The sequence below is a fragment of the Loxodonta africana genome, chromosome 4 (genome assembly GCF_030014295.1).
Source record: "Loxodonta africana isolate mLoxAfr1 chromosome 4, mLoxAfr1.hap2, whole genome shotgun sequence".
Taxonomy (NCBI): Eukaryota; Metazoa; Chordata; class Mammalia; order Proboscidea; family Elephantidae; genus Loxodonta; species Loxodonta africana.
This window is the reverse complement of record NC_087345.1, coordinates 112,292,100-112,314,634: the sequence shown is the minus strand read 5'-3', so window position 1 is coordinate 112,314,634 and position 22,535 is coordinate 112,292,100. Positions and strand designations below refer to the sequence as shown.

The following is a 22,535-nucleotide window of genomic DNA, read 5'->3' as shown; positions in this document are numbered from 1 at the left end:
TTACTCATCGTTAAACTAAAGATATTTATAGTATTTTATACTGTCATGGATTGAAATGTTTCCCCCAAAAATGTATGTATCAACTTGGTTAGGTTGTCCTCCATTTTGTGATTGTAATTTTTTGTTAAAGAGGATTAGGGTGGGATTGTAACACCCTTACCAGGTCACATCCCTGATCCAATGTAAAGGGAGTTTCCCTGGGGTGTGGCCTGCACCACCTTTTATCTCTCAAAAGATATAAAGAAAGGGAAGCAAGCAGAGAGTTGGGGACCTCATACCACCAAGAAAACAGTGCTGGGAGCAGAGTGTGTCCTTTGGACCTGAGGTTCCTATACCGAGGTGCTCCCAGACCAAGAGGAGAGCGATGTACCACAAGAACCTTCCTCCAGACTCAACAGAGTGAGAAAGCCTTCCCCTGGAGTTGGCCCCCTGAATTCGGACTTCTAGACTACTGGACTGTGAGAGAATAAACTTCTCCTTGTTATAGCCATCCACCTGTGGTATTTCTGTTATAGCAGGGCTAGATAACTAAGACATATACATAAGGTCATATGAGGATTAAATGGGTTAAAAACACATATGGTACTTAGAAAACAGTCCAGGTTACCATTACTGCACACTCAGAGAATGTTAGCTGTTTCTATTACTAGCTCAAAAGCGAATCATCCATCTGTGAACCCTTCTCCTCTCTCCTCCAAGTTCCTTCCTCTGGGTTCCATAGCTTACTGCTCTTATCACACTTACCACTTGGCTTCATAATTATCCATGTATCTGCATCTCTTAGTAGCTATTAAGTTCTCTTAAGACCCATCTCATGTTTTTTTTTTTTTTTAATTTTTATTAAGCTTCAAGTGAACATTTACCATTCCAATCAGTCTGTCACATGTAGGTTTACATACATCTTACTCCCTTCTCCCACTTGCTCTCCCCCTATTGAGTCAGCCCTTACAGTCTCTCGTTTCGTGCCAATTTTGCCATCTTCCCTCTCTCTCTATCTTCCCATCCCCCCCGCCAGTCAAGAGTTGCCAACACACTCTCAAGTGTCCACCTGATTTAATTAGCTCACTCTTCATCAGCATCTCTCTCCCCCCCACTGACCAGTCCTTTTCATGCCTGATGATTTGTCTTCGGGGATGGTTCCTGTCCTGTGCCATCAGAAGTTCTGGGGAGCATTGTCTCTGGGATTCCTCTAGTCGCAATCATACCATTAGGTGTGGTCTTTTAATGAGAATTTGGGGTCTGTATCCCATTGGTCTCCTGCTCCCTCAGGAGTTGTCTGTTGTGCTCCCTGACAGGGCAGACATTGATTGTGGCCGGGCACCAACTAGTTCTTCTGGTCTCAGGATAATGTAGGTCTCTGGTTCATGTGGCCCTTTCTGTCTCTTGGGTTCTTAGTTGTCGTGTGACCTTGGTGTTCTTCCTTTGCCTTTGCTCCAGGTGGGTTGAGACCAATTAATGTATTTTAGATGGCCGCTTGTTGGCATTTAGGACCCCAGGCGCCACAATTCAAAGTGGGATGCAGAGTGTTTTCATAATAGAATTGTTTTGCCCATTGACTTAGAAGTCCCCTCAAACCAAGTTCCCCAGACCCCAGCCCCTGCTCATGTTTTTTTTATTTTGATTTCCTCATTCCCTGTTTACCACTCTCCATTTAGTATATAGTATTAGGCACAAAGTTGACACTCAATAAATTTAATTTATTTAGGGGTACATCATTGACCATTAGCCAAGATGACGACCTCATGGAAAAATGATAGAATGCCATGGTCATTTTTCTCTTCCCGACAGTGTTTTTACAAGGTGTCTTCCAAAATCGGTTGCTGACTTTGTCCCCCATCCTCTGTATGCAGCACAATTATTTTTAATTTAAAGATGTGACTAATTGGTAACGGATAGTTCAAATAAGATAGGAGAGAGTGGGAATGTGATCAGCCATGGTCTTCACAGAATCTACCATTACACTTTTTTCAGTGGGTGCCTGTATAACTCATTCACTGAGCCAGCCTAGGGTCTTCAAAGGTGACACTAGATTAATAAGACTGCACAGGCACAAACAAAATCAGTTTCAATGTTTTAAAATATAGTACATATATTATTTGTATGTGTTTATGTATGTGTCCATATGCAGTAATGTAGTATTATCTTAAGCCATGACAAGGGCCACACTACAATATATCTTGAATCAATAGAAAAATGTTGGAATTGCTGTGTAACAAGGTCATATTGGCTTATGTTCTACATCTTGGAACCAGATTTTGAATGATAGTTACATGATTCTCATTTAAAATATCCTGGGATTGTACTGTCTGTAGTTTTTCCTGTAGTCATATTTTTTGTTAGCTGCCATGAAGTTGATCTCCAACGCATGGTGACCCCCAACTCATGGTGATCTCATGGACAATGGAACCAACACTGCCTGGTCTTGCATCATGCCAATGATCAGGTTGCAGTTTGGACCATTGTGAACCATAGGGTTTTCATTGGCTGATTTTCAAAATCAGATACTAGGCCTTTCTTCCTAATCTATCTTAGTCTGGAACCTCCACTAAAACCTGGTCAGCACCATAGCAACACGAAAACCTCCAATGACAGATTGCACATGGGGTGCATTGGCCAGGAATTGAAACCAGGTCTTCTGCATGGGAGGCCAGAATTTGACCAACGAACCACCGATGTCTCCTGTAACCATATTTCCTGTTAACCTATTGCCATTGAGTCGATTCTGACTCATAGCAACCCTATAGGACAGAGTAGAACTGCCCCATAGAGTTTCCAAGGAGTAGCTGGTGGATTTGAACTGCCGACCTTTTGGTTAGCAGCCATAGCACTTAACCACCATGCCACCAAGGTTTCCGTAACCATTTTTAGAGGGATATTAAAAAACCCAGATGCAGAGGAGGCTCTGCTGCTGTCTCTGCCTTTAGTTCAATATTCAGTGGTAATCTACTTAGTGAAGGCTGACTTGAGAGCTTGGCAGGAACTTGGTTCCTCAGGGCATCTCATGCTATTCTGAGGCTATTCTGTGCTACCTTTCCAGCTTCACTCCTCCAGAATTACTGGAAGAGGGAGAATATAGAGCTCCTTTTAGCAGATCATTTGCTTCACTCCAATTTGCACCTCTTGCTTGAGGCAGGATGATATGTATGGCTGGTAGCCTAAATGGCAATGCCCAGCAAGCAATCCTTGCAGAAGTAGAGGCTGCTTTCCTTCTACACTGATTCTAATTCTCCTAAATTAGAGTCAGATGTAGCATACTACTGCAGAATTTTTTATTCAATGTAGGTGGAGGACCTCCATGCCCAGTTAGCATTACCCCTGGTAATCTTTCTATCCAGACTCACATTGTTCCTTCACTGACCAAGCATGCCAAGATGCATCATGCTTCTATCCTGCCTTGTTCTACTTTCTGTTCTTTATATACAGGAAGCTTATTATTCCAGAGGTGGAATGAGAGGGTCTGATGGGAATGGAATGGTAAAGGGGACGTTTGATGCTGGAACTGACTGACTCAGAACATAGTTCTCATGTAAAACAGGCATGACCACCTGTTTTCACAGAAGTGTGGGCCATGTCTTAGAGTTAAACAAATTGTGGGGGCTGAGTCAAATTCTCTTAGTTTCTTACTCTAGGCTGTCCACAAACTATTCTGAGAATAAGACATGCAATGTGTGACCCAAGATATAATTTGAGATATTCCTTAATAAAATTTTCTTAGTTTTAGTTACAGTATTAAGTTAGTTTATGTATTAGTGTGGTTTTTTTTTTGAATTATATTATTAGGTATGGTATTATACTAGATTTTATCTATTTATGAATGTAAGCTTAGGAGAAAATATATCAGACTCTGATAGTCTACTAGCATATTTTACAGGAAGTTCCACACCTTGTTTTTGAAACTCTCTCTTCCCTTTGGAAACCGTGGTGGCATAGTGGTTAAGAGCTACGGCTGCTAACCAAAAGGTCAGCAGTTGGAATCCACCAGGCGCTCCTTGGAAACCATATGGGGCAGTTCATAGGGTAGCTATGAGTCGGAATTGAGTTGACGGCAAGGAGTTTTTTCTGGCTTTTCCCTTTACTTCTGAAATATTTCTTTTTCTTTCTTATACTAACTCCTATTTTTCTTTCTTATTCTCCTTTTTGGATTTCTCTTGCTTGATCTTCTTTGGGACTCTGCCCTTCCTTGACCTTCTTCTCTTCTTAATGTCTACTCTGCCTTTTAGTATACAGGTGTTCCTTTGGCCTCTTTTCCATGTATATCATGCTAATTCTTAAATCTTTTATCTCTAGCTCTGATGTCGCTCATGAACTTCAGACCTGCATATCCAACTGACTAACAAATATTTCTTCCTGGGTGTCTCTTAAACAACTAAAACTCAATGTGTCCAAGATGAAATTTATCTTCTACTCCCCCCTCCTTCTCCAGTATTCTCTATCTCAATGGACAGCACCACTGTTTTCCCATTCATCAAGCTAAAAGTCCAAGAGTCATTCTGGATTCTTCTCTTATTTGACACCTGTGGTGCAATGGATCACTTTTATGGTCTTGTAACCATGGCTTTGTTAACTCCCACCAAATGACTAAGTTGTTGTTGTTGTTAGGTGCTATCGAGTCAGTTCTAACTCATATCAACCCTACGTACTACAGAATGAAACACTGCACAATCCTATGCCATCCTCACAATCCTTGTTATGCTTGAGCCCATTGTTGCAGCCACTTTGTCACTCCATCTGATTGACGGTCTTCCTTTTTTCTGCTGACCCTGTGCTTTACCAAGCATGAAGTCCTTCTCCAGAGACTGATCCCTCCTGACATGTCCAAAGTATGTAAGACACGGTATCACCATCCTTGCTTCTAAGGAGCGTTCTGGTTGTATTTCTTCCAAGACAGATTTGTTCATTCTTTTGGCAGTCCAGGGTATATTAATATTCTTCACCAACACCACAATTCAAAGGCGTCAATTCTTCTTTGGTCTTTCTTATTCAGTGTCCAGCTTTCACGTGCATATGATGCGATTGAAAATACCATGGCTTGGGTCAGGTGCACCCTAGTCTTCAAGGTGAACTCTTCGCTTTGCAACGCTGTTAATAGGTCTTTTGCAGCAGATTTGCCCAATGCAATGCGTCTTTTGATTTCTTGACTTCTGCTTCCATGCCTGTTGATTGTGGATCCAAGTAAAATGAAATCCTTGACAACTTCAATCTTTTCTCCATTGATCATAATGTGACTTATTAGTCCAGTTTTGAGGATTTTTGTTTACTTTCTGTTGAGGTGTAATCCATAATGGAGGCTGTGGTCTTTGATCTTCATCAGTAAGTGCTTCAAGTCCTCTTCATTTTCAACAAGCAAGGTTGTATCATTTGCATAATGCAGGTTGTTAATGAGTCTTCCTCCAATCCTGATGCCCCATTCTTCTTCATATAGTCCAGCTTCTCAGATTATTTGCTCAGCATACAGATTGAATAGGTATGGTGGAAGGATACAACCCTGGCGCACACCTTTCCTGACTTTAAACCACACAGTATCCCCTTGTCTTATCTGAACTGCCTCTTGTTCTATGTACAGGTTCCTCAGCAGCACAATTAAGTGTTCTGGAATTCCCGTTCTTTGTAATGTTATCCATAATTTGTTATGATCCACACAGTCGAATACCTTTGGATAGTCAATAAAACACAGGTAAACATCCTTCTGGTATTCACTGCTTTCAGCCAGGATCCATCTGACATCAGCAGTGATATCCCTGGTTCCACGTCCTCTTCTGAATCTGGCCTGAATTTCTGGCAGTTCCCCGTCGATATACTGCTGCAGCTGCTTTTGAATGCTCTTTAGCAAAATTTTGCTTGCGTGTGATACTAATGATATTGTTCTATAATTTCTGCATTTGGGGGGATCCCCTTTCTTGGGAATAGGCATAAATATGGATCTCTTCCAGGTGGTTGGCCAGGTAGCTGTCTTCCAAATTTCTTTGCATAGATGAGTAAGCACTTCCAGCACTGCATCCGTTTGTTGAACCAACTCAACTGATATTCGGTCAACTCCTGAAGCCTTGTTTTTCACCAATGCCCTCAGCGCAGCTTGGACTTCTTCCTTCAGTACCATCGGTTCCTGATCATATGCTACCTCCTGAAATGGTTGAATGTTGACTTAATTCTTTTTGGTATAATGACTCTGTGTATTCCTTCCATCTTCTTTTGATGCTTCCTGCATCATTTAATATTTTCCCCATAGAATCCTTCACTATTGCAACTTGAGGCTTGAATTTTGTCTTCAGTTCTTTTAGCTTGAGAAACACTGAGCATGTTATTCTCTTTTGGTTTTCCATCTCCAGCTCTTTGCACATGTCATTATAATACTTTGCTTTGTCCTTCCGAGCTTGCCCTTTGAAATCTTCTGTACAGTTCTTTTACTTCATCATTTCTTTCTTTTGCTTTAGCTGCTCAACATTCAATAGCAAGTTTCAGAGTCTCTTCTGCCATCCATCTTGGTCTTTTCTTTCTTTCCAGTTTTTTCACTGACCTCTTGCTTTCTTCATGTATGATGTCTTTGATGTCATTCCACAACTTGTCTGGTCTTCAGTCATAACTGTCTAACATGTCAAATCTATTCTTGAGATGATCTCTAGATTCAGATGGGATATACTCAAGGCCATACTTTGGCTCTTGTAGACTTTCTCTGATTTTCTTCAGTTTCAAGTTGAACCTGCATATGAGCAATTGATGGTTTGTTCCACAGTTGGCCCCTGGCCTTGTTCTGACTGACGATATTGAGCTTTTCCATCGTCTCTTTCCACAGATGTAGTCAATTTGTTTCCTATGTATTCCATCTGGTGAGGTTCATGTGTATAGTCACCATTTACGTTGGTAAAAAAAGGTATTTTTTGACTAGGTGCAATGAGGTGCTTGTGGCCCACCAAGGGGATTAGATAGCCTGCTAATAATGTAAATAAAGTGCATGGCACCTTTGTGGGAGTGGGACCATGCAAATAAGGTATATGGAACCCTAACAAGGGGATTGGTGAGTTTTGACATCTTGATACACTTAAAGGGTGACATGGAGAGAGAGAAAGGAGCTATAACATAGAAGACAGCCAGAGGCTGAGGCAAGACAGTATAGGAACCAGGAGACTGGCGTGAGGTGGCTGGGATGGGGTTGCACAGAGCTAAGAGGTATGTAACACTTGCCTCAGCAGGGCCTGGTGACAGAAGGTTCCCAGCAGGGCCCAGCAGCAGCAACTCCAGCAAGGACTGGTCGCAGAGGGTGAGAAGAAGCTGTCCTGATCAAGGAACTGCATCTTGAGTTGTTGTACCTGTCATTTCCAAGTTGATCCTGATCCTTAGTTGTACTGTTACTTCCCTAATGAACCACTTAACAGTAAGTATGGCTCATGAGTTCTGTGAGATGTTGCAGTGAATTACCAAACCCAAAGACAGGATAAAGAGTGCTGAGGGGAGAGGGAGTGAGTAGTTGATGTTAAAGATGATGGAGTGATGCAACGGTTTGGAAAAGTTGGGCATATGGGACATCTTTAATCTCTGCTTCAGAAGGACCAGCTTTGTGCTGATCCTTATAAGTTATTCATTTAACAAACAATTGACCACCAAGTTTTGTAAATTCTCCCTTTTGAATATCTCTTGTAACCAACCTACTGCCTACCCTTTGAAATAAATCCCTGATCATATCTTGCCTATACTACTTTAATAAGACTCACATATAAATGCTATTCAAATGTTTCTTGAAATAAAAGAATATGTAAACATGGAGATAGAGGTTATTCAAAACCTCAAGGTTTGTGTGTTACATGAGCAGATGTCTGCTCTATTCTAAATTTATGCAGCTGAGATTTTTGGAGCTAAAGTTTATATTTCTCCCAGTTAAATTTCATCAGAATAGCTTTGTTCACTGTTCCAGTTCTCAAAATTATTGTTAGTCTGTCGTCAATCATGTTTATTTTACTTCCCAACTTTGTCATCTCCACATTTTATAATTTTGCCATCTATTTCTTTATCCCAGACATTGACATAAATGTTGGTTGGGAAAGTGCCAAGGACAGAGCTCTTAATAACAGGCCAAAAATATTTTACTATAGGCTCACATTAAGTAAAATTGTTCACTTGCATACAAATCTGTAGAACTTTACCTTCATGCAGGACAAATTTCTCTATCTTGTCCACAGGAACACCATGCAAACTTTTCTTATAGGTCTCGTTGAAATCAATATAAACTGTGGCTATGGTATTCACTTATCTACACCTTCAGTGATCCTATAAAAACATAAATGAGTTTGGGAAAACTTGTCCTTAGGAACTGCTTGCTGGACTTAAGTCAATGTAACTTTCATTTTCTTTAAGAAAACATTATTAAATTATAAAAGCAATTTAAAATTTACAGAAAGCTTAGACAAAGAAAATGGAAAATGAAGTATAATTCTATAACCACTTTATGAACATCATTATACTGTTCAAGTTCGAGTTCTTTTGAGAAGCACATTTTTACATAATTAATAGTGTCTTCTCAAATTTTTAGCCATTTTTCTAAACTGACTGCCTGTTTTCCTATGTTGTCTCAGTTTACATACTTCTCATAGATTTCATAACAATCCATTTTACGGCTAAATCATAAGTTTTAAACACACTCACATAGCGGCACATTTGGGCTAAATTTAAATTATTGAATTATAAATAATGATATGATTATTATGAATATTATATATATTTTTTTCTTCATATTTTCTTGGATAAATCCACGTTGCATATTTTGCAACTGTATTATGTCTGTATTAGTCAGATAGGCTGGGTTATGCTGCAGTAACAAATTATCACACACACACGTACAATCTCATTTATTTAGCAAAAAAATCTCTCCTTAGATTTCAAAAGCTTAACACATAAAGGTTTATTTCTCACTCAAATCAATTTTTCTGTGGTTCTCCGATGCTCCAGTATAGTTCCCTTCAAAGTGGTGACTCAGGGATTCAGGTTGGTTCTAACTTGGGTTCCACCATCTATCTTAATAATTGGCCCAGCAGGGAAAGGACTGAAGGTTGCACAGGGGCTTTTTACTGGCTCGCCTTGTCAATTCCACTCACAATCCATTGACTAGAACTAGTCATAAGCCTTCACCTCATTGCAATGGGTGCTGGGGAGTTTGTCTTCCAGGCACCCAGTATGAAAAGGAGCATCACTCTTGGTGAGCATTAGCAGGGTCTACCAGTGAAGTGGTTTTGAGCTACGTCAATTTGGCTCAGTTGGAACTACTATTCCCAGAATTTCTTTCCTTAAATAGCTATAGGCTGGAAACCCTGGTGGTGTAGTGGTTAAGAGCCACAGCTGCTAACCAAAAGGTTGGCAGTTCAAATCCACCAGGCATTCCTTGGAAACTTTATGGGGCAGTTCTACTCTGTCCTATAGGGTCTCTATGAGTTGGAGAGGGGACAGTTTCATGAGATTTGGAAGATAGAAGTGAAGCAGCAGCCATTAAGCGCTGCAAGTGTGACAGGTGTCACTGCAGCTCACACCCTGATCTTCTGGCTCGCCTTGTTGATGTGGGGCAGTACCTGGCTCACAGCTCCTTCAGCTCCCATGAAATCTCCTCCTTCAGTTTCTCTGAATCCTGGGTCAGGTGCATATGCACCCATGATGAAGGAAACCAGCTTCTTTTTAAGGTCACCTGTGCTAGGGAGTTTGGAGGCAGTGAGAGATAGATGCAAATTTCAGTTCTCATGGGTTCCAGTTTGCTCTCCTTCTCACTTGCTTCTCTCCCAACTGCCAGCTCTGTTGAATTGCAGTGACTTCAGGTCCACTAGCATACGCAGAAGCCCCAGCCTTCCAGAGCTCTTCCCCAGCTCTTCGCCACAATTGTAAAATGTCTTGTCCCTAAAAAAATTCTTCTTCCCTAACACTCATACATAGTGCGCTGCCTCCTTGACCAAACCTAAATCAAGAGTCATAAATTTTTTATAAAGTAGGCCCAAATTTTAGGCTATTCTGTTCACATAATTCTTATTTGAATATCCTGCTGAGAAGACCAGGATCATAATCTTTTGACCCATGTTGAAAGAGAGGAAAGAACAAGTTATGGTATACAGAAAGGATACAATCGTCCAAAGTGAAGAAAATTATAAAAACAAAGCAAAAAGCACAGTTACAAGAACAGGGACCAGTCTCCGAAGAAATTTTTCCTATGGAAATACGTTTCGGGGAGAGGCTTTGGAAGAATGTGCTGCAGTGAGCTGCAGAGTTGCATCCTTGGTCAGGGCAACTCCCCTTTGCTACTGAGTCAATTCTGAGTCATAGCAACCCTACTGAACAGAAGAACTGCCCCATAAGGCTTCCAAGGAGCAGCTGGTGGATTGAAACTGCCAACCTTTTGGTCAACTACTATGCCACCAGGGCTGCCACACTTTCAGTTAACAGCCGAGCCCTTAACCACTACACCACCAGGGCTCCAGGGCAACTCTACTTGGAGTAAATTTTACCCATAAGGACCACAGTTAAAAGTGAGTAGGCTAATCTAGGGGAAAATCCATACCGAAACTGTAGAACCAGAATTTTGTTAAATTGAGTTAAACTGAGCTTGAACTAATAACTAATCTTTGTTCCTATAAATTTTCTACCTGCATAAAGTTTGATCTGTTGTTTCTTTGCTTGCCACGTAGCTGACTCCATCTGTCTCTGCTGTGGGGTAGTGACACAGAAGAAGCTAAAGAACACAGATTCCTCACCTGAGGATGTGCTCTGCAGAGCAAACTTTTGAAGACTCTGGTCAAAGCACTCCCCCTCACATAAATACTACTGCCTTTAGTACCAATTACTCTGACTAGAAGAGGAACTCGGTTGTCCAATGTCCTTCCTCCAAACTTTTCTCCAATTTGCAAAAGCCAAACAAAACAAAACAATTGCCACACTGCTTCAAGGAACTGTGGCACACTGGAAAATACCCATATGAGTAAAGAATTCTATTCATAGACTGCATGTGATTTGTTCAACCTCCGTTGACTTCAGCTGTGGCGTGCTCAGTTCTCTTCTGAAGGGAACTATCACTTGAATCACTGCGTGTTTAGAACCATGAAATCCTAGACAACCAAATGGTCTGTGCCCACTGAGCCCGTGTTGGCCATCAGACATGATGCTGATATTACCCAAGGAGAGTTCATAAATTGGGGATTTGACCAATACCCGATAAACCCTGGGTACATCAGTCCATCAGGATTTGCTCAGCAGTAGAGTTCAAGTTGGGACTGTGGGGCATGGTAGTTAAGAGTTTGGCTGCTAACCTAAAGGTCGACAGTTTGAATCCACCAGCCACTCCTTAGAAGCCCTATGGGACACCTCTACTCTGTCCTATATGGTCGCCATGAGTTGGAATTGACTTGATGGCGAGTTTTCATAGTTCAAGTCACCAAAACTTTTGTGCCTCCCATCTCATTTTGTAAAATAGGAATAATAATTCCTTTTCACACCAATGGAATTGTTATTTAGAAACATGGTAAGAGATGGGAAGCCCTGGTGTCATAGTGATTAAGAGCTATGGCTGCTAACCAAACGGAGCAGTTCGAATCCACTAGTCGCTCCTTAAAAACTCTTGGGGCAGTTCTACTCTGTCCTACAGGGTCATTATGAGTCAGAATTGACTCATCAGCAGTGGGTTTTGGCTTGGCTGGTAAGAGATGAATAAAGAAGTTAAAGTATCACATGCAAAAAAGTTACGCAAATCCAAATTTATTAGTATTAATTTATAGGTTATACTAATCTGGTCTTGACATATATTAAAATCAAGTTTTTTGAGGCCAATATATTAATCCTCTTCTCCAGGAAAATTAAAGCCTACTGGTGATATGAGAAGTACTGGCATGAAAATTTCATAAATTATTCAAGTCCGAGGAAACACTCCCGTTCAGAGACGATGCCTGGATGTATTTTCAGATTTCTCAGTTTTCACATGCATTTTAGCTCCTTTGCTTGGTTTTGTTGTTTTGTGTGTGTTTTTTTTTTCCTACCAAATGACATAGCTTTATCAATACTTATTTCAGACATAGCAAATGAGTGGCTAAAGGACCTCATTTGGCCTCAGGCATGTTCTAAAATCTGAAATTGGTTGTCAAATTTTGAAAATAGAGAGCTCACCGCCACCTCCCAGCTCCTTACACACAGCACAGTCTGTGTACACAGCGATTCAGTTACTTGTCTGGCCTTTGGATACATCTGTGTTTGTGCTTAAGATGCTGCTCCATCGTTTTGCATTGTATCATGTATTACAGCTTATTGGAACTGGGTTTGTGGGTCACACTATGCTGCTGTCATTCCACATAGCTTTAACAACAGCTATAGGCAGCAAGCCATTTTATAGCTGCTCTTTCGTAAGGCATTATTCTCAGTATGTTTAAGGCCTTTTTCATTATGCCTGTGAAACATTTATTTACTTATGTAGTCCGAGTCTACTGGATCCCGGAGGGTAAGCTTTTTTTTAATTTTTTTTTTGCTATTGTCTAAAGTTTATGCTTTCTTTTCCCTAACAGTAGTATACTAGGAAGCGGAAGTCTCATTCTTCACTCTCCCCCAAGGCCTCCCCAGCCTCTTTATGCAATTTCCGTCCTGGGAGGTGAGGGGTGAAGGGTGGGTTGTACTGCATTACTGTTTATTATAAAACAACCATAAAATAAAAGAGCCACCAAAACACTGAGTTGTGAGCTGAGAATATAGGAATAGGCATGGAATTAGTTCTGACTTGAATGAAATGTCTCCTGATATGATCAACCATCTACTGGAAACTGCATTCTCTTTAAGACAGAAAAATATGCAAGAGAATAAGCCCTTTTCTAACTTTTTTAAGGGGTAGAAAATATGATAAAGTTTTGCATGTATATAATTTATTTATGAATATTATAGTCTTATACAATTATCTCAAAATGTTCTAAAATGATGTTTTAGTGCAGTATACTTGCATTTAAACTTTTGAGTCTCATAATGGAACACAGAATGTAACAAAACCCCTCTGAAATTAAAAGTTGCATCCAGCAGAAACTGATACTTTTAAACCAATATGGGTTTTAATAACTAAATATTAAACAATTTCCTTAACATTAAAGTCTTAGATGATTGTATTTATTTTAATATCACTATATAAATATAAGTGTATTAATTGATACTTGCCTAGGTCAAATATTCCAGTTACATTAATATATATGCTATATATATATAAAACAAACAAAATTGTATTGAAAATTTCAAATTTCCCCATTATTATTTTCTCCATTGCGAATTTGTCCTAGGAAGAGTCTTTTTTGTTTATTTTGCTTTATAATCTCTAAGCATTTAGGCAGGAAAGAAAGAGGCATTAAAAACACAACTGAGACGTATTTAAACTTTGATCAATAATAGTCTTGTTAGCTGCAAATTCCTGGATACTTCCAGAGGAGAACAAAACGCTGTAAAACTATGAGCTGCCGCTAGACAACCGTTGGAGAGATTAGGTCATTTCCGGATAGCAGTTATACAGCCAATGGCTTCCTCCCTATAAAAACAACTACCATGGTGTCAGAAAAGACTAGATAGTTCATTATCCGAAAGGCAGGTTGCTCACAACTGCACAAATGAATTTATTCTCTTGACCTTTAGTTCAGACATCAGAAACACTTCATTTTATGTTGAAATAGAGATAGGTTCCTACATTGGAATAGTGTCAATATTTACCACTTTTTTTTTTCCTACCTGTAAAACTTTCTGCCTGATTAAAATATTTTAAAGTGTACCCTTCACCTAATAGTGTTAATAACAATGATAGTCTTGGATTAAAAAAAAATGGCTGAACTACTTCTGTTTGGGTGAAAAAAGAAAAAAGCCACTTAAAAAACAAAATCGTGATACACTCTAAAGTTTTAATTGAGTAATGAATTAAGAGTAATTGAATGATAGCTGAATTTCTCAAGCAGAGATGCAGAAGCATCTCAACTTCTATTATCTTTGGACACTGGAGGTCACGGATCTTCAGAGATTGGTCAGGAAAAACACTATCACGTCTAAGTAAAGAACTCTTAGCTTGGGATGACACTGGGGATATCAGTGGATTCAGTCCCAAAATTTGTTCCTCTAAGTTCCAACAGCTTTGATCCAAATCTACATTTTAACAATGTGTAGAAGAATTGGTTCAGGCTTTCTTTATATTCCCCATAGGCCATCATTTGAGATTTGTAGCAGCTAATAACTTAAGTAATATTAGACAAATCCAAAAGCTTTAAAACTGTGATTGCAAGCCCTATCTGGACCTTAAACCTTGCTGGTAATAAGCAAGCATTTAAAGACTTGAGGTAATTTTTTGTTCTTGACATTTTCATGGTCTGTGTTTTGCTCTAATGTCCTAAATGCATAGTCTCTAAGAAGAATCTGAGCATGGCAGATTGTCTTCTCCCTCCACAAAGCCTGGTTGCATAAGTTCACACGAGAATAATCTGGGAGAGAGATTATTATCTTTCTACATTTTCAAAACCCCTTACTGATACAGTAGGAAGATAGGCAATTGAGATGCTGCATTTTTGTGAGTGTTCAAAAAATTCCTTGGGTTATTTTTCCTTACCGTGGGATTAGGATAAATAAAAACACTCAGTTCCTTAAGGAAAGAACACATGAATCAAATAGCTTTTACTCCATATTTCTAAAAGGCAATGCCACCATGGTAAGAGTCTGAATATTTCCTGTTACCTTTAAGCTTTTTCATTTATTAATCTCAATGTATTTTAATAGCATACATATGTTCTAAAATTATTCTTCCCTGGGGCTTACTGTCAGCTTTTTCTTCCCAAAATCTTTTAAAAGCTTAGACTACATATATATATATGACTTAAAACACGTTTTTAACCAGTTATGTGAAAATCCCCTTTGTGCTCCATGTTGACGGAGCACCTCTGAGCCATGGAGAAAGCAATCACATTCCAGTCGTGTTGTCAGCATGAGGGGCTTAAGCTCCTAAGCACTAGGTTTCCAGTGCTGTAAATCCTTTGTGTTTCATGTTCTCAATAAGGAAAAATTGCCCTGAGAGAGCTACAGTGTGGAAGCATTAACATTTTTTTCAACCTTCATTTTTTTATCCTTTTCAGTTATTTTCCTTAGTAAAACTTAGCCACCAAAGTATTATTTCCCATATCACTGACCTATATGCCACAATTAAAAGAAATAAATTCCAACCAACCACAACAAAGGTTGCTGTCAGCATTTAAGACAAAGCTGACTCTGATCGGTTATATCTGCCCTGCACCTCCTTCTCCCTGTCCCTCCCTGCCCCCTCCATCGATTTGAGCAAGTTACTTCACGTTGCATTAAGAATGTGTGATGTGTGCTTTCTAGCTGCTGCGTTTCAGGCTTGGTCTTCTCAACCATGAAAATACAGCTAGAAATTGTTCTCAGAGCTAAACCACTTAACATCTTGGCACTTGGTTGTTTTTAACTTTTCAACAATAGGCACTGTTCACTCCCCTCCATCCCAGTTCTTTATTCAGGATCAGGCAGGGCACTGATGAAAGGCTAGTCACGGCTTCGCCCCATGGTATCAGTGTGGTGGCATGTGATGATTCACATGGGGTGTGTTTGAACCCAGGAAGCCCAGTCTCTGCTTATTCTTCCTTTGTTCTGTCATCTGGGGAAAAAGAGAGAGAGACAGAGAGTGTGTTGAGCTGATTTCTTCACTCATACTCAGTGCTGGTGAGCCATAACATTTTGGGATTAAGATTTCCCAAGCTCCTGAAGTCTGTCGGGCATCATATAGGATACAGTTATTTTTCCTTTAAGGAAAAACGTTTTTTAAAAAGTGAATTTCCATAAACAGAGAAAAAGAACAGCCCTCTTTGTGGTTAGGGAACAGGGAACCATGATTTTTTTAAAGCAGAGCTTGCTTGTCACGTAATCATCACGATCATCCTAGTTATTTTAATAGCTATCACAGTGTTGATAGTTTTTAACAATGCTAACACCTCTATATTATCAAGGCATTGATTATGGCATTGAAGTGACAGATATGAATGGTGATTTACCTTTCTAATGAATTTAGTAATTGCTATGACACCAGAAAATATGATTCTCTATCAAAAAGCACAAAAAGATTCTTGTATTTTGACACTTGCTCCTTCCTTCCCTCTTCCATAGAAGGAGAAGTGCCCCACAAAGATGGGGAGGCAGGATGAGTGGAAGCCTCTGCTTGCTGAGATGTTGGTGTTCCAGCACAATGTGGGGTTGCTTTACTAGAGCTGCTACTGTTTCATCCATGGCATGTGAACTGGAAGACAGCCCTCTGTGGATAGCAATTTCTCTCACAGGAATCTCTGGGCCTCCACTTGCCCAGGTGATTAATAATTCCACCCCACCCAGCTCCACCTCCCAAGTGCGCTGACCTGCTCCTTGAGCTCCGCCAGCTGACCCGACAGCTGTTTGACCAGACTCATGGTCGATTCCAACTTCTCTTGGAGGTTCCGAATCTCATTTTGTTCACTGTCACCTTCATTGCTAACAAGGGACATGGCTCGCATCCGAGGAAACCAGTCCAAATTCTTCTCCTATGAGCAAATATTCAGAACAAGGGATCAGTATGGAAGGTAGTCTGAAGTTCCATAAAGAATGGTTATTGACGTTCACTGTTATTAACATTTAAATCAAAGTCTCCTACCACTCAACTCAAAAGGTACTCTCTCTGGCCAGAAGTGGGCAGGGGGTTAAGGTAGGATAGGGGGAGATGGGGGGTGGGGGAGAGGGAGGTAGATACTGGTCTTCATGGGCTGGGGGAAGATCTCAAATATTGGAACATACTCCTTAGGGGCTCCCAGGGAGGTCCTGGATGGAGCATTTCAAGCAGTGCCATGAGCCCTGCAGGCAATCAGTGAATCTTGATAAATGATGATGTAGGGTCTGGAGGTGGGGAGAACAGATCCAAGTGTGCGTGGGTACAGCACAGGCATGAGCTGTTTCTCCTCCACCCCTGGCACAGAAGAGAAGGGGGTGGTGGAATAGAAGGGTGGTAAAAGAAATGTTTCAGTTCCAGCCACCCACGCTAGTTCACCTCCCACTTCCCCAATACAGGCTCCCTAGCAGCTTGGTGGCTGAGCTCTACTCAGAGAAGAGGGAAGTGGGAGGGCATGGCCCCAGGTTACTCTGTGTGCTCCCTTTGGAAACACTTTATTACGCTGGGGGTAAGGTTTCTGAGTGAGACTTCCCTAGGGGGCAAGAGCTGGTACCACTTCTGTTTTCCTAGGAGGAGTGGGTGTTAGGAGTGTGTGTGTGTGTGTGTGTGCGTGCGTGCGTGTACTACATACATCCGTGTGTGTGCATATGAATAAATGAGTACTTGAGTGCGGGCATGCATGTACGTGTATGTCTGTGTGTTTCTCCTCCACCACCATAGAGACGTTAGTTAGCCTAGACTCCCACCCCTCTAGAAAACTCTGCTGGATTGCGTAATGTCATAGAATCACTGTGCACTACTTATATTACTTTTCTCAATCCTCAACAAAGCTCTGCAAGTTAAATCATATTATCCCCACTTTACAGATGAGGAAATAGAGGCCCCAGCAGCTTAACTACCAATGTCAGAAGCTTGTAAATGGCAGAGCTGGAATTTGAAGCCAGGTAAGCCATTGATTGTGTCTGTCAGTGTGTATCTCTATCTACTTACCTATATTTCTAAGTCACCTTCTCCCAACATTAATTGTAGTGACCTTCTTGCTTAAGATTCTTTCCACTCCAGAAAGGCCCTTTGTAGTGGCTGCAACTACCTCTGCCTGGGGGATTCCTAGAATGAGCATCCACAGAGCGCTTTCCTTCCCAGATACAGTGTAAAGCCCCAACCTATGTGTCTCTGGGCTTCAATCTCAATCTCATCCGGTTTCTTGGGCTGGATTTTCTTCTTGTTGCTGTCAGTCAAGGAATAACAAACAAGTTCTTTATACCTCCCTGTGATGGTTAATTTTACATGTCCAGCTGGCTAGGACCAAGAAGTAACATCACGATAAATGGAGAAAAGACTGAAGTTGTCAAGGATTTCATTTTACTTGGATCCACAATCAACACCCATAAGCAGCAGCCAAGAAATCAAATGATGCATTGCATTGGGCAAATCTGCTGCAAAAGCCTCTTTAAGGTGTTAAAAAGCAAAGATGTCACCTTGAAGACTAAAGCGTACCTGACCCAACCCTGGTGTTTTCAATTACCTCATATGAAAGCTGGACAATAAATAAGGACAATAAATAAGGAAGAACACAGGATTAATGCCTTTGAATTACGGTGTTGGTGAAGAATATTGAATATACAATGGACTGCCAGAAGAATGAACAAGTCTGTCTTGAAAGTACAGCCAGAATGTTCTTTAGAATCAGGGATAGCAAAACTTCATCTCACACACTTTGGACGTGTTATCAGGAGGGATCAGTCTGGAGAAGGACATCATGCTTGGCAAAGTAGAGGGTCAGTGAAAAAGAGGAAGACCCTCAATGAGATGGTTTAACACAGTGGTTGCAACAATGGGCTCGAGCATAGCAATGATTGTGAGGATGGCGCAGGACTGAGTAACGTTTCGTTCTGTTGTACGTAGGGTTGCTATGAGTTGGAACTTACTCTACAGCACCTAGCAACAACAACAATATGGTTCCTAGTTGTTTGGCCAAACACTAGCCTAGCTGCTGTTATGGAGTAGTTACATATGATTTTAATCAGTTGGCCTTGGGTAGAGCAGATTACCTTCCATATGCAACCTACTATAATATAATCAATCAATCAGTTGAGGTCATTCCAGTATAGGGTGGATTGTAAACCTAATTGTTTCTGAGTTATAAAAACACCATAATAGACACAGAGACACACACACACAGGGGGACACAGAAGTCTATAAGAGGACTGCCTACAAGCAAATGATCCCCAAGAATCTCTGGCAAACACCAGAAACTAGGAGAGAGACTCATGGAAGGAATCAACATGGCCAAGACCTTGATTTGGATTTTTAGCATACAGAACCATGAGAAAATAAATTTATGTTCTTTAAAGCCATCCACTTTTGGTATTTGTGTTACAGCAGCACTAGAAAATTAAGATACTCCCCAATCCCAATGGCAGTGACAGAGCTGATCAAGGATTAAGGATAAAAAATACTGAAGCATTTTGAACTGCACTTATACAGCTGCAGCTAATTAGCATTTCAAAGGCAAGCACTAACTTACTCTGACTTGCAAAATGACAGTTGGATTCATTCATTCAATCAGGTCCTCTACATCTATTGCCAGGTATTCAGGCATGCAAAGTCTGATAAGACAGGTGTCTGCTCTCAAGGAGCTTGTGGCTTAGGACCAGTACCAGTTGCTGTCAAATTGATTCTGATTTATGGCAACTCTGTGTTAAGAACTATGCTCCACAGTTTTCAGTGGAAGTTTTTTTTGAAAGTAGGTCACCAGGTCTTTCCTCTGACATACCTCTGGATGGGCTCGAACCTCCAACCTTTTGATGTTTATAAAGAATTTACCACAGGTCTGTTTTCCATTCTCCTTACCAGATCACACATTAATGTTCACCATGGCAGACACAGTTTTGCTGACACTCCTAACTTCCCTACACTTTTGTCTGTCTTCCTCATCTGTCCATCTGCCTTGGCTGCTGGTGAACAGAGACATTTGCTGATGCCATTACAAGGCACGATCTCCCACTCTGCTGGGTCATCCATACTATCCCACAAATACTTAATGGGTTCCTATTTGGCTTCCCCGATAAACGGAGAAAAGACTGAAGTTGTCAAAGATTTCCTTTTACTTGGATCCACAATCAAAGCCTGTGGAAGCAGCAGTCAAGAAATCAAACGACATATTGCATAGGGCAAATCTGCTGCAAAAGACCCCTTTCAAGTGTTAAAAAGCCAAGATGTCACTTTGAGGACCAGAATACTCCTTAGAAGTAAGGATGGTGAGACTTCATGTCACATGCTTTGGTCATGTTATCAGGAGGGACCAGTCCCTGGAGAAGGACATCATGCTTGGTAAAGCAGATGGTCAGCGAAAAGAAGAAGACCTTCAATGAGATGGATTGACACAGTGGTTGCAACGATGGGTTCAAACATAGCAAGGATTGTGAGGATGCTACAGGACTGGGCAGTGTTTTGTTCTGTTATACACAGGGTTGCTATAAGTTGGAAGTGACTCGGCAGCAACTAACAACAACACTTGGCTTCCTCTGCCAAACTTTCCCCCATAACACCTATTTCAGACCTTCTCCCTTTGCTCCATCTCCCTATTCTGCCATGCCCCAGGTGTAATTCAATATCTTTGTCTTTGTAGACCAGAGTTCTTAAACTTTAGTGCACACAAAAATCACATACATCCCCTGAGAGGTTCTGACTCTGGTGATGCAGTGGTTAAGAGCTCAGGCTCCTAGCCAAAAGGTCAGCAGTTCAAATCCATCACTTGCTCCTTGGAAACCCTATGGGACAATTCTACTCTGTCCTATAGGATTGCTATGAGTTGAAATCAACTTGGTGCCAACAGGTTTTGGTTTTGGTGTTTGGAGTGGGGATGGAATCTGCAATTTTAACAAGTAGCCCGGGGAGTTTTTATATGCACAGAGTATAGTTCACCCTTGGAGGAGTCTTAAGCCTTGGAGTCCCTGAGTGGCGCAAATGGTTAACACGCTCGGCTGCTAACCAAAAGGTTGGAAGTTTGAGTCCACCCAGAGGCATCTCAGAAGAAAAGCCTGACTAATTCTAAAAAATCAGCCATTGAAACCCCTATGGAGCACAGTTCTACTCTGACACACATTGGGTCACTGTAAGTCAGTATCGACTTGAGGGCAACTGGTACAAGGTCCTTGAGAGCAGACACTTGTCTTATCAGGCTTTGCATGTCTGAATACCTCATCAACAGATGTTGAATGAATGAATCCAACTGTCATTCTGAAAGTCAGAGTAAGTTACTGCTCTCCTTTCGACAACCCGATGAACTTAGATTCTATTATTATCTGAATTTTACAAATAAAGAAACTGAGGCTAACAAGTGATTTAGCTGGGATCCCAACCCAGATCTGTCTGCATTGAGATCTGTTGAGAGGACAGGAGTCTGTGAACAGAAAGTGAAATACTGAAATTTAGAATTCTGAAGGGGGAACAACTCTGGGAAATACAAGTTTCAGAACATGGTGCTGAGTTAGAGTGTCTTAACTGTATTAGAAAGAAGTAAATGTCACTGAATTTGCATGAATTGTCCACAAAGCCCCTGAAGTCATCCTGAAAGAGGCCAGTAGCTGGGGTGGATGATAAAGGTGTGGGCCAATGGTCATCATCTTTGAGTAAAGGACAGTAATGGGAAGGGCTAGAAAAGCACAATTTTATGTGAGAGTGAAGACATGATGATTTCTTGGCCACAAAGAACCAAGATTCTGCTGAAGTTCTAGGATCCTTAATATGGGGGTGGGGGTGGAGGTGTAGAGAAAATAGGCAGCTTCTACCAGAGGGCTAAAGGACAAGGAGATTCTCTTGGGATAGCCAAGAAGGCAGGATTCTGCAAGAGGAAAGGTGTTAATAGAACAGGATTACAGAGGGGCTGTTGAAACAGAAGCGTTTGGGAACCTCAGAAGGCTGGGCCTGGGGTGAGAAGGTACAAGGACACATGGTACTGCTGAACATGAGAAATGGAAGAACATCCATTTTCAGAAAGTTTCCAAAAGAAACAGAGGCAAAACGGTGTTCTAACGCTTAGCAGACTGCCAAATAGAACGTGGGTGAGTGTGAAACTGCCTCCAAAGAAATGCTATTGCAGGTGTCCATGGGGCTGGGGTTAGTCAATTCCACAGTCTCTTGCTTTTGAAGAAGCAACTGCAGCACCCTTGGACCATCACCCAAGTTATGTGGGGCATGGGACTCTCCCTCCCTACACTCTCTTCATTTTCTCCTTTGTTCATCCATTCATTTAATGATTCTTGCTTGTGTTTACTATGAGCAAAAACAAGCACAATCCTTGTGCTCATAGACTTTATAGTCTAGGTAGGGAGTGAAACTTCAAATGATGATGAAATAATGACAAATCGTGGTTAAACAGAAGGTAGGAAAGTTATCTTTCTCTGTTATTTTTGTTGCTTTTTGCTTGTTTCTCAGTATTTTCTCTTCTACTTTTCTGCTTTTAGCTTCATTCCTCTCTTCCCTCCATATCTCCACTGACCATTATCTGAAACTAAATATAATTTATAATAATTTTTTTCAGTATTGAATAAAGTTTTAAGATCTTATTTCTTAATTTTAAGAGTCCTGAGTTGAATGTTTTATATCTTTCACTAAAATGAAGAAAAAAATTAAATCATTTTTGTCATCTTTTGTTGAATAAAGCAGTCTTAAAAGTGTTTCACAACTAAACAGTTTTCTTTAAAGTTAGTGCAGAAAATATATTCTTCACCTAAATTAACTCAAATACAGCCACTATAGATGGTAGAATAAATGTTATACATGCATTTTTAATTGAGAGTTGTTACAATTAATCAGAAAGTTCCTGCTCTCTGCTCTCATGGCATGCAGAACGGCTTCCATCGAAACCCCATTC

General features: G+C 40.7%; 1 protein-coding gene across 4 annotated transcripts in view; it reads right to left on the bottom strand.

Moving 5' to 3' along the window:
• Positions 1 to 787: 787 nt before the first annotated feature.
• Positions 788 to 22,535, bottom strand: part of ITPR2 (inositol 1,4,5-trisphosphate receptor type 2) — a 537,466-nt gene continuing 515,718 nt past the window's right edge. For all 4 annotated transcript variants that reach the window (XM_064284462.1, XM_064284460.1, XM_064284461.1 and 1 more), the window contains 2 exons: positions 16,374 to 16,535; positions 788 to 15,622 (listed from right to left, as the gene is read on the bottom strand). In XM_064284462.1, the coding sequence (XP_064140532.1) occupies positions 15,536 to 15,622; positions 16,374 to 16,535 (249 nt within the window). In that variant the 3' untranslated portion in view covers positions 788 to 15,535. The remainder of the gene's footprint in view (positions 15,623 to 16,373; positions 16,536 to 22,535) is intronic.